The sequence below is a fragment of the Rana temporaria genome, chromosome 4 (assembly GCF_905171775.1).
Source record: "Rana temporaria chromosome 4, aRanTem1.1, whole genome shotgun sequence".
Taxonomy (NCBI): domain Eukaryota; kingdom Metazoa; phylum Chordata; class Amphibia; order Anura; family Ranidae; genus Rana; species Rana temporaria.
This window is the reverse complement of record NC_053492.1, coordinates 156,166,733-156,179,788: the sequence shown is the minus strand read 5'-3', so window position 1 is coordinate 156,179,788 and position 13,056 is coordinate 156,166,733. Positions and strand designations below refer to the sequence as shown.

General features: G+C 42.2%; 1 protein-coding gene across 1 annotated transcript in view; it reads left to right on the top strand.

The window, feature by feature from the left end:
• LOC120936696 overlaps window positions 1–13,056 on the top strand; it is a 353,988-nt gene that overhangs the window by 304,526 nt on the left and 36,406 nt on the right. Inside the window, exons 6-7 of the mRNA XM_040349249.1 lie at window positions 5,154–5,196; window positions 11,376–11,438. Coding sequence (XP_040205183.1) covers window positions 5,154–5,196; window positions 11,376–11,438 — 106 coding nt within the window. The remainder of the gene's footprint in view (window positions 1–5,153; window positions 5,197–11,375; window positions 11,439–13,056) is intronic.

Below are 13,056 nucleotides of genomic sequence, written 5' to 3'. Positions count from 1 at the left end.
CTTATTGGTATCCTGGGAATCAGAGCAGTCTTCAGTAGTTGGGCACCCAGTTTGCTCCCTCACTGGGGCCCTCTGTAGTTTCCCCGACGGTCGATAACTTCCTCTTGCATTCGATGGGCTCGGACAGGTATTTCGGTAATGACCCACTCCTCCGCAATTATAGCAGATGTTTGACGGTTTCTTGATAGGCACCACCTGAGTAGTAGATTCAGGAACTGGTTCTGAAGTGACTTTTTCAAGGGGCGACTTGACACCTGCAGACAATAGGGTTAGCATTTGCATCAGCTGGGAAACTTGAGCCTTTAATTGCTCCACTTCTGAATTCCCATTCGACACATTGAGCGTTCGAACCTCAGCAGCAAATGAAAATCCTGAGCCCTTCTTTTTCTCCTCTAGGATAGCCTCTTCCTCCCTTACCATCTTAATGAGATCAGAGTATTGCAAAGAGGTACCCCCTTGTAAGGTCTTCAACTGGATCCAGATGGGATCGGAACTCAGAGCGCCTCTCAGGATCTGTTTCATTCTAACTTGATCCATATCCCTGGCTTCTATTCCTTTCTTTAGTACAATCTGGTATAGCATTTTGTTTAGTCGTCGAATATACTCGGAAAGCTGCTCATTTTCCCGTTGAAACATGTGTTCAAATAGGAAGATTAGATCTGTAGCTTTCTCTGTGCGCCCAAACTCATCTTGTAGCATGCGAAGATAGTCATATGCTGTACAAGACTCCTGACTGAATTTCAAATTTCGGATGGCTTCTGCTGCAACGCCTTTCAGACTTTCAGTAATGCGTTGTTTCTTTTGAGCCTCTGGAACATCCCATTCTTCCAGTGCTTGCATAGCCTGTTCCATCCAGGTTTCATACTCTTCTTCTCCAGGAGGTACAGGCTGCACTCCAGAAAAAATTCTCAACTTCCTGTAGCCATAGTTCACAGATGGCGAGGACATTTTTCTAACGCTCTCTACCAGTTTTCCTATGTCCATGAAGAAGGAAGCTGGGGGGTAGTTAGTGGTTGGTACAGAAGTGGTAGTTACTTCCACTGTGTCTGACATGGCCTGGCTTGGTCCCTCCAGACAACTTGCTGAGGTGAGTAGAGGGAATAACCGTGCTTTAACTTCTCCGGCTAGCTGGATGCTATCACCCTGGAAGCAGGTTGGGACTCCTTTCTTCCATTCTAGTAGGGCATAGGTATGGGAGACTTTTTGATCTATTTTCGTGTCTATTACAAACACTTTCTGGTCAGGTGCTAGTGTAGTTACTGCTTGACGGATCTGTTCCTCTGTCCATTTGTCAGCAGGAATGTCCATTACTATACTCAGCCCTAATTGGCCATTTTGTTCTTTGCACCACTCTGCTGCGGTGTTTGGATCCATTGCTGGCTCGTTTGTGCGGTTATCACTTTGCGAGAGGTCCCGGGTTCAAATCCCGGACGAGCCCCCACGTGTAGCGCTCACCCCCGAAGGAGCCGCTGAATTATCGGGTCTTCTGTCTAACCTCTGTGACACACCACAAACAATGAATCCACAGCACACCAGCACACCTTGTGAAGCTTTATAACAGATTTAATGACTGTGGGATAGAGCAAAAGCCCTTAATGTCTCCCCACTCTAATATAATACAACTAATAACAGAATGAGATAATACGTTTAGATTGAATGCGATGAACAGTAATATATCTATATACTTAGCAGTATCGACCCCACCCTAAACTACTGGCCAGTAGTACTGTCCTAGGCTAGCCAACGTTGGGGCCCTGGATGTATGACAGTTGTAGGAAATACACTTGTTGCAATGGCCAAAGGCCGCTCACCACTTTCAGTGTCTCTTAGGAAAGGAGGATGGCTGTCTGCGGAAGCGAGTGTCCCTCTCGACTCAGACCGACGTCTGTGAAATGGATGCAGTCTTTTAAAGCCTCTGGCAGGACATCTCAGATAGTCTAGGGGCCGTCTGGGGAATCTGGCAATAACCTCCGTCAGCTTCACTCACTCAATTGGGCAGGCTGGGTTACTCCGGTGGCTGGATCGGCCCTGCGACCAGGCCTCAGTTCGATCGCTCCAAACACAGTCTCTCCCTGTTTCAGTAGACGAACATCAGTCTCTCCAAACACTACTGCATAGAGCCTGTGTCTCAGTGGCAAACAAACAGCTCTGATACAAGCTGTCTTAAATCCCCTGCAATGCAGATCTGTCTTTCTCCCTTCACTCCTTCCTCCTCACTCTCCTCTCTCCCGGAACTTCCTGTCTCACAGCCTCCTGGGAAAATGCAGTTCTCCAGCACCTTGGTGTAGAAATGTATCTCTATGTCTGTTCTGTACTGCAGCCTCCAAATCTGTGCTCTCTGGCTCCACCTGCTGCAATATATATATATATATCTACATCCTCTTAAATGGCTGAAAATCACAACAGGGCTACACAGTCATTTGAGAAAAAAAAAATTCCTTTACAACTCCTTTAAAGTTGATTGTACAACCATCCCAGCTTTTTGCAATCAGTCATTACTTTTTCTACAAGAAGGGTGCATTTTTCACAGCACACACGAGGTGCCACATTCAAAAGGCTGTGCTAGAATCCAGCACTTGCAAACCTTTACAAAGCTGGGTAACTGAATGTTCTTTAAAATCTGTCCATCTATAACCCAACCTTAGATCTGCCAAACCATTGAAACATAGCACTTTATAATGTATGTTGCATTTGCCTTATACATGTAAATGTTCAGTTATTCTCTACTCTCTGTCAGGTATTGTTGCTTCCTTTATACTCCTTAACCGCTTGCCGACCGCCGGTCGTCAAATGACGGCTGGACAGTGCGGCTCTTGTTCTGGGCAGGCGTCATATGACGTCCTCGTCTTCCTGGCCCAACAGGGAGCGCACCGCGTCACTGGGGACCCGATGCGGGTGCCTGGCAAAATTGCAGATGGTCTCCATTACTAGTAAAAAAAATTATAATAATGAAAATGCTATAAATCTATCCCCTATTTTGTAGATGCTATAACGTCTTGGTTTTGCACAAACCAATCAATATACGCTTATTGCATTTTTTTTTTACCAAAAATATGTAGAAGAATACATAGCAGCCTAAACTGAGGAATTATTTTTTTTTTAAATACATTTGGATATTTATTATAGCAAAAAGTAACAAATATTGGGGCAGATCCACAAAGAAATTACGCCGGCGTATCTATTGATACGCCGCGTAATTTTAAATTTTGCGCGTCGTATCTTTGTTTTGTATCCTCAAAACAAGATACGACGGCATCTCGGCTAGATCCGGCAGGCGTACGTCTTAGTACGCCTTCGGATCTAAGCTGCAATTTTTCGGCGGCCGGCAGGTGGCGTTTCCGTTGAATTCCGCGTCGAGTATGCAAATTAGCTATTTACGGCGATCCACTAACGTACGACCGGCCGGCGCATTTTGTTTACGTCGTTTGCGTTCGGCTTTTTCCGGCGTATAGTTAAAGCTGCTGTTATAAGGCGTACTCAATGTTAAGTATGGTCGTCGTTCCCGCGTACAATTTTGAATTTTTTACGTCGTTTGCATAAGTCGTTCGCGAATAGGGATTTGCGTAGAATGACGTCACCGACGTGAGCATTGGCTTGTTCCGGGTTAATTTTGAGCATGCGCACTGGGATACCCCCACGGATGGTGAATGCGCAGTTAAAAAAAAATGTCGTTTACGTCGGGTCACGACGTATTAACATAAAACACGCCCCCATCACAGATATTTGAATGGCGCGCCATTACGCCGCCAAAGATACACTACGCCGCCGTAACTTACGGCGCGAATTCTTTCAGGATTCGAAAAAAAAAAGCACAAAGTTAGGGCAACGTAGTGTATCTTAGATACGCCCTGTGCAAAGGTACGTGGATCTGCCCCATTGTGTTTTTTTCAAACTTGTCACTCTTCTTTTGTTTATAGCGCAAAAAATAAAAACCGCAGAGGTGATACCACCAAAAGAAAGCTCTATTTGTGGGGAAAAAAAAAAATATATCATTTGGGTACAGTGTTGCATGACCGCGCAATTGTCATTCAAAGTGTGACAGCGCTGAAAGCTGAAAAATGGCTTGGGCAGGAAGGGGGTGAAAGTGCCCTGTATTGAGGTGGTTAAAGTGTAACTAAAAGCAAAACTTTTTTTGTTTTGAATAGAGTATAGATTAGCCACCTGTCAGTTTTTTTTATTGCTGTCTGTGACCCATTAGGGAGCTTCACCCCCTGTATTTGTCATGTTTACCATTATCATTGAAAGTGAAGTAAATTTTACATTTTGGGTTGTCCCCAGAACAGGCATAGTGGAGAAATCTTCCACTAAGAACACTGGTTCTGGTGACCCTGGTCACAGCCAGGGCATCCCAAGCTTTTGAGGGATTTTCTATCATTTCCTGTTTTGGTTATGGAACAGGACGTGAAGAGAAAAGGCAAAAAAAATAACAGGGGTTATAACCCTAAAGAAAAATTGCCCTTAAGTGCTACTTTAGGAAGAAACCTTTTACTTCCTGTTGTGTTACCAGCACAGGAAACTGTGAAAAATCTTTCGAACAAACTGTGATAAAACCATGATTAAGGCACTAAACCTCTTAAAGGTTTTAAAACACAAAAATGAACATTTGGGCCAGGGTTCTGCTTTATCAACCAATTAAAACCTATTATACTTAAACTCGTACCTACTACAAAGACCTTTCCCTCCACAAACTGAAACAGCGTGACCATGACATTAATTAAGTCATTTTATCACTTTTATCAGTTCTCAGCTCTCCCAAAAATGTCCAGAAGGAGGAATAAATTATCCTGTTTTGTTAATGAAACTCAGTGCTATTGTTTTTATATTATTGTTTAATTAAGCAGACTACAGCGGCCACGCGGAATAAAAATAGAAGGCGATGCAGTCTTTGCATAGCTAAACGCCCTTTGCGCATGCAGTAATTGCTTCCATGTCAGTGACCTTTTGTACACAAGAACGCTGCAGGTGTGGCGCAGAGCAAAGGTTAATATGCTTGTTTTCTAGTTGTAAAAGGGTATTGTAATATATTGGAAATTATTCAAGCAATATACAATGAGGAGGGAATTATTTAATTGGTTTCCACTATTGTTTCATTTGCTTTGAGAAGAGAGTCCGATCATATGAGGTAATCCATTGTAACCTTGTTTGTGTTTCAGCATCTTCTGAGGCTTGTTCAGGAAGAGCTTCCAAGCAAAAAGGGTAGGCCTTTCTCCAAATGCACTCTTTATTTTTCTTTCCTTTGCCTATCTTTTTTTTTTTTTCTTTTTTGTCCTCTACGCTATTGCAATTCATCTCTCCCTTAATGATGTGTAAGTACCCAGTACTTTCCTCTGCAGGAAGCTTATGTCAAACTAATTAACATTTAATGAGAGGAAACTGACTGATTAGAATGTTTTTCTTGGCACTTCAACCAATAAATTTTGTATACATTTCAAATGACCATAGTTGGCACTCCGGCCCCTCCGCTGGTTTATTCTGGTCTTGGGATGTGCGTGTGGAGGGCTGTTTGTTTGAACAGACCGCAGTGTGAACCTTTTATGGTAGCGCCACTAAATAACCCAAATTAGCACAATTATGAAAGTTTAGTCAAAGACTGTGAAGTGCATGCTTTCAGTTCCTCTTTGATTTGAATTGTTTGCAGAGCCTAATGAAAAAGTCACTGTTTAAAAAAAAAAAAAAAAAAAAAAATGAGGATATTGTAAATAAAATTGTCTACAAAGTTGCTGCCATGCCGCTTTTTACGAGGGCGCCGGGTCATGACAAAGTTTAGGACATGTGTAATTAACATGGAGTTAAACAACTATCTTTGAAGTGCATACCACTAAGCTATAATTGATTAAATGCTTGCTACATCAATCTTTAAAATTAGTCAGGACGCGAAGACATGTTGGTCCCATGGAACTTTTATAGGATGGATACTCCAAAAAAAAAAATGAAATAATTAAAACATTGAAAATAAACACCCATCTAGGTAGAATCAAAGACTGTCAGCATGGATTTCTATTTTTATTCATTATTTTGTCTTAATATCTACAGTTGTATACTGCCAATAATACCACAGGGTTGATATACTAAAGGCAAACAGGCTGTTCACTTTGCAAGGGCATTTTCCCCAGATATTAATGAATGTGGTTAAATTTCACTTTCAAAGAAAACTTTATCATATGCAAAGAGAAAACCCGGTATTTTTGTTTGCACATGATTGGATTGTAAATGGCAGCAGAGTGCAACTTTCCCTGAAAATATGGAAAGTCTATTTGCCTTTAGTAAATCAACCCTTGTGTAACATGGTAAGAACATGCAGACAATGGGGGATATTTGTTAAAGCAGTTGATTATTAATTATAGTGCAGTTTGCAAGCACAACGGGCCAGATTCACAGAGAATTGCCCAGGCGAAGCGTATCAGAGTTACACTACGCCGCCGTATCTTACCTGGCGGAATTTCGAATCCAGGAAGATTTTGCGCCGTAAGTTACGGCGGCGTAGTTAAAATTGGGCGGGTAGGGGGCGTGATTCATTTAAATGAAGCGAGTCCCCGCGCCGATTGAACTGCGCATGCTCCATTTTGAAATTTCCCGCCGTGCTTTGCGCGAAATGACGTTGCACTGACGTAATTTTTTGAACTTCGACGTGAGTTACATCCTTTTCTATTCACGGAAGACTTACGCAAAAAAAAAAAATTAAATTCGACGCGGGAACGACGGCCATACTTTAACATGGCAAGTCTATCTATACGCCACAAAATAGCAGCTTTAACTATACGCCGGGAAAAGCCGACTAGCGACGACGTAAAAGAATGCAACGGCCGCGCGTACCTTCGTGGATCGGCGGAAATAGCTAATTACCATACCCGACGCGGAAAACGACGCAAACTCCACCCAGCGGGCGCCGAAGTATTGCACCTACGATCCGAAGGCGTACGAAGCCGTACACCTGTCGGATCGAAGCCAGAAGCCGTCGTATCTTGGTTTGAGGATTCAAACTAAAGATACGACGCGGCAAATTTGAAAGTACGCCGATGTATCAGTAGATACTCCGGCGTACTTCTTCTGTGAATCTGGCCCTACATGTCTATATTAATTTGTAGGTCTGTTTTGTGACCAAAGTGACAAAGTTCTCCATGGTTGTGTGGTCACTTAGAAACTTCACACCTATTTTCCCAGTTGTGCCGCAACTGCAAGCACTGATTTTACAGCGAAATTCAACTGTCACAGAACTTAAAAGTGCACATTTTAGACACACACAAATACAGTGCCTTGAAAAAGTATTCATACCCCTTGACATTTTCCACTTTTTGTCATGTTACAACCAAAAGCGGGAATGTATTTTATTGGGATTGTGGTGTCCGTTTAATAAACTGTGAAGTTTTTTCTCCGTTCAGTTCACAGCAGTTCACGGCAGTTCTCATGAGGAGAATTATCTCCTCTGCAGCCAGTTTAATAAACTGAGAACTTCAGTTCTCAGATGGTGAACAGAGGTGAAGTTTTTTCTCTGAAAACAGCCGAGATCTGTGTAAAAGTGGGTGGACTGCCTGTAATCTCGTGAGATATTGTGAGATTATGGTGCAGCCGAATTCAAAAAGTGAAACTAAAGTTTAAAAGAACATGTATATATATTTATATAAAATTACATATATATATATATATATATAAATACTGTATGTATATATATATATATATATATATATATATACACATATATACATACATATATACCGTATTTATCAGCCTATTGTGTGCACCCGCGTATAGTGCGCACCCCTACTCTGGACGTGAAATTCCTGAATTTTATTTATTTTTTATTACTTACAGTTTTGGTGTCTTGCCTGGCGTCCATCGGCGGCCTTGTCCGGTCCGGCGTCCGTCTGCGGCCTTCGTGGTGTCCTCCCCGCTGCTCCTGCGCTGTCTCTGAGCCGATCCCTGCTTCCCGCGCTGTGTTTGAACGCCGCCGCCGACATATACCGAGCGCAGTACACTCGAGCACACTCGGCTCCTCTCGCATAACCTAGAAGGGAGCCGAGCCTGGCCGACTGTACCCGAGTGTACTGCGCTCGGTATATGTCCGCGGCGGCGTTCAAACACAGCGCGGGAAGCAGGGATCGGCGGCAAAGTTCAAACACAGTGCGGGAAGCAAGTATCGGCGTATATCGTGCACCCACAATTTTGCCCTGATTTTAAGGGCAAAAAAGTGCGCGGTATACGCCGATAAATACGGTATATATGTGTGTGTGTGTATATATATATATATGTATATATATATATATATATATATATATATATACACACACACACACACGTGTTATATAGATACTGTATGTGTGTATATATATATATATATATATATATATATATATATATATACATACACACACACACACACACACACACACATGTATATTGTTGTTAATATTCATTTTTAACCCACTGGTGTTGAAATTAGGAAGAAATAAGCCTTCTTCCTCTTATCACACCAGCTTCTCTCCCAGATTCTCCACCTCTGAGCTGGTGAATCTGGAAGGGAGATATTTCAGTGGAAGAGCTGTGAAATCTTCATATCACGGTTTATTAAACTGGCCGTTTGTGACAAAACATCCATGTGATGTGATGTGAAGTGAAGAATGTGTTCTCTGCTCCTTATCACAGTTTATTAAACCGGCAATGCTCTGTGATAAGCCGTGATCATCATGATCTCGGCTTATCACCGTTTATTAAACGTATACCTTTATGTGATAGACCAACACAAAGCTGCACATAATTGTGAAGTAGAAGATGATCAGTTGGTTTTAATTTTTGACAAATAAATATGTGAAAAGTGTGGCTGGCATTTGTATTTAGCCCCCCTGAGTCAATACTTTGTAGAATCACCGTTCGCTGCAATTACAGCTGCAAGTCTTTTTGAGTATTTCGCTACCAGCTTTGCACATCTAGATATTGAATATCTGTTCTGACAGGGAGGAGAGAGAGATCTGTTGTTCATTATGATAGTGATTAGGAAAAGCGATCTCTATCCTCCTCCAGTCAGCCCCATCCCCCACAGTTAGAAACACCTCCCAGGGAACACATTTAATCCCTTGATCACCCCCTAGTGTTAACCCCTTCCCTGCCAGTGACATTTACACAGTAATCAGTGCATTTTTATAGCAATGGTCCCAAAAATGTGTTAAAAGTGTCCGATCTGTCCGCCGCAATGTCGCAGTCCTGCTAAAAATTGCAGATTGCCCCCATTACTAGTAAAGAAAAAAATGAATGACATAAATGTATCCCCTATTTTGTAGACGATATAACTTTTGCGCAAACCAATCGATATATGCTTATTGCAATTTTATTTACCAAACAAATGTAGAAGAATACATATTGGCCTTAATTGATGAAAACATTTTTTTGGGATATTTATTACAGCAATTTTTTTTCCAAAATTGATGCTCTTTTTTTTGTTTATAGCACAAAAAAAACACGCAGAGGTGATCAAATACCACCAAAAGAAAGCTCTATTTGTGGGGAACAGCGTTGTATAATCGCACAATTGTGAGTTAAAGCGACGCAGTGCCGTATCACAAAAAATGGCCTTGTCATTAAAGCGGGGGTTCACCCAAAAAAAAAAAAATTATATTACATCTAGCAGAGCCAGCATAGTAAGGGCATTTACTTTCAAGGTTTTTTTTCTCTGTACATACCTTTATATTCTGTTTTTGTCCAGGGCTTCCGGGTTCCGATGACTGCGGGACTGGGCGTACCTATCCTTATGTTCGATGATTGACGGCTTGTGAAACAGGTGACCTGTCGCACAACGCACGTCACCAGATGTCGGGAAATAGCCGAGCTGCGAGTCGGCACTATACGGCGCCTGCGCAGTCAGCTCTACACGGCGGGCACAGGCGCCGTATAGTGCCGACTCGCAGCTCGGCTATTTCCGGAAATATGGTGACGCGCATTGTGCGACAGGTCACCTGTTTCACAAGCCGTCAATCATCGAACAGAAGGATAGGAACGCCCAGTCCCGCAGTCATCGGAACGCGGAAGCCCTGGACCAAATCAGAATATAAAGGTAAGTACGGAGAAAAGAAAAAAAAAACCTGCCGAAAGTATATGCCCTTACTATGCTGGCTCTAATGTTAAAAATTCGTTTTTAGGGTGAACCTCCACTTTAAGGGGGAAAATCTTCCGGTCTGTAAGTGGTTAAAAATATAGGAAAATAATCCCTACATAAAAAAAAAAAAAGCACCCACCACATCTAAGGATTGCTAAGCTGCCATACAGAATATTTCATTTTTTAGTCTAATACCACTTGAATTTTGTTCATTAATATACACAGCTCATCATCTTTATACTATTCACATACAAAGTCCATACACTGCACTTTGTATGTGAATAATTTGTAGAAGGTTTGTATCTGTTAACCTGTGGTAGCAGCTGTTTTTTTTTCACTCCAACACAATTTATAAATCTAGCGTGGAACTTCACATGTTTATATAGGTTCATCACTTTTATAACCTCCTAAAAATCGCAATTGGAGGGATTTGTGACTGTTGCTAAGTTGGTAATAGCACCACTTGGACAGATTAAAACCTCACCTTGTGGGTCGGACGTTGAAAACCTAGGTTGAAGAGATGTGCCCCTTAATATCTTGCATATCATGTGGATTATTGAACACAATGGACTCTGAAATCGGAGCTACTGCATTAATATTCCATCAAAGTAACATTGATTACAAGTGTACAAGTAACTTCTTCAGTGTCAGATGTTATCTGTCTTCTAATGAAGTGACAGGACTTCTCAGAAAATGCCCAAAAGGGATTTATACCATTTTGTTGCCAGAGCCAATCAGAACAAACGGTTATTACAAGGAAGAACAGGTTTGGATTAAATGAATTATTCTAAATTAAGTGTTTTACTAGTGCTGAGAAAATATTATTCTCTTTGTAATTGCCTGTACGCAGTAATACAATTTTTTTTTCCAGGAAGCGAAGCCATGTTTGATATAAAGATATTACTGATAGCTACTCTGTATTCCATGCCGTTCCTTACCATATGCATAAGAATTTAATTTGTTTTCCATTGATCCTTTAATTACTAAATTTGTTTAAAAGCTGTTATATTATCTCTTTTTTGACACAATATGGCACAATTTTGTTGTAATTTTGAAAACCAAATAAGACAACTGCAGTTGGTAGCCTTTCAAAGAAACCACCCCTTTAAGATGAAATCAATCCTGTTTCAAGTGTATTCCCTGGCTTTGTGATGAGGACTCTAGGGGTACATTTTGCAGAAAAATGGCTTTTTGATTGTTCAGAATTCTTTTCGATTAATATGCAGCTGTCATTCCTAGGCAAATCTAGACCCACTTTAATGTGCTCTTTTTTCCATTTTCTTTTCCCCAGGCTTCAAGCGATGTCTCTAGAAGAGACGGTCCATTCGTTTTTGACTGGAGCACGATACAACAGGTTACGTTTATTTATATTTCAGATATCGTTTTCTGCACCCTGCCCAGCTTTTTCTAATTGACATTTTCTAGAGTCAAGGTGATGATCAGTGGTGACCACTTCAGAGAACTAATGAGAACCTATACAGACTTATTTAGTGAAGGAAATATCTATTGTGATAAACCATAGCAACCAACAATATCATTGGATAGCACTGGTTTTAGTGCAATTTACTCCTCCCTATTGACCATTGCACAGCTTAACTGAACAAAACTGAAAGGGCCAGATTCTTAGAGGAGATACGACGGCGTATCTCCAGATACGACGGCGTATCTCCAGATACGTCGTCGTATCTCTGCATCCGGCCGGTCGTATCTATGTGCTTGATTCTTAGAATCAGTTACGCATCGATATCTAATAGATCCGACAGGCGTAAGTCTCTTACGCCGTCGGATCATAACTGCATTTTTACGCTAACCACTAGGGGCGTGTATGCTGATTTACGGGCCGAAATATGTAAATCAGCAAGATACGCAAATTCACGAACGTACGCCCGACTGGCGCAGTACAGTTACGCCTTTTACGTTAGGCTTTTCCCGGCGTATAGTTACCCCTGCTATATGGTGGCGTAAGTGCGGCGTACCAATGTTAAGTATGGCCGTCGTTCCCGCGTCAAAATTTGAAAAAGTTACGTTGTTTGCGTAAGTCGTCCGTGAATGGGGCTGGACGTCATTTACGTTCACGTCGAAACCAATGACGTCCTTGCGGCGTACTTTGGAGCAATGCACACTGGGAAATTCCACGGACAGCGCATGCGCCGTTCGGGAAAAAACGTCAATCACGTCGGGTCAAGCCTGTTTTACATAACACACGCCCACCTCTTCACAATTTGAATTAGGCGGGCTTACGCCGGCCTATTTACGCTACGCCGCCGCACCTTTTTTTTGAGAATACGGCACTTGCCTGTAAAAGTTGCGGAGGCGTAACGTAAATAGGATACGTTACGCCCACACAAAGTTACGAGATTCTACGTTAATCTAGCCCAATGTTTCTGTAGACTGTCAGTTGAACATTTACTGAATGGCAAAATGGTTAGAGAGGGGAAAAAAGTGTATAGTTTATTCCCTTTAAAGCGAAACTATACTCACTTTGGATCTAGCGATGCGATGTTCCGGAGCTAACATCTTCGGACGGTTGGCTTCCGGGTTCTGAATCACCGGCCACTTCCATTGGTCAGACGGGGATGGGGTCACTACCGTACATGCAACTTCAGCATTGCCAAATTTGTCCACTGAGCTGCATGTGCGCAGCTCGCTATACGGGGGTGAACAAGCAGGTAAGTAACTTAAAGTGATACTATGGGATCATTTTTTTTTTTAAATAACAAACATGTCATACTTACCTCCGCTGTGCAGTTCGTTTTGCACAGAGTGGCCCAGATCCTCTTGTTTTGAGGTCCCGCGGTGGCTCTTGCGGCTCCTCCCCGCAATAGATAACCCCCTCTGGGAAGCTCTATCCCGAAGGGGGTTACCTTGCGGCGCGCTCCTGTGTCATACACTAGGTGTCCATTGCCGCTGAGTGTTTGACTCCGCCCTGTCCCTGCCAGCCGCATCATTGGATTTGATTGACAGCAGCGGGA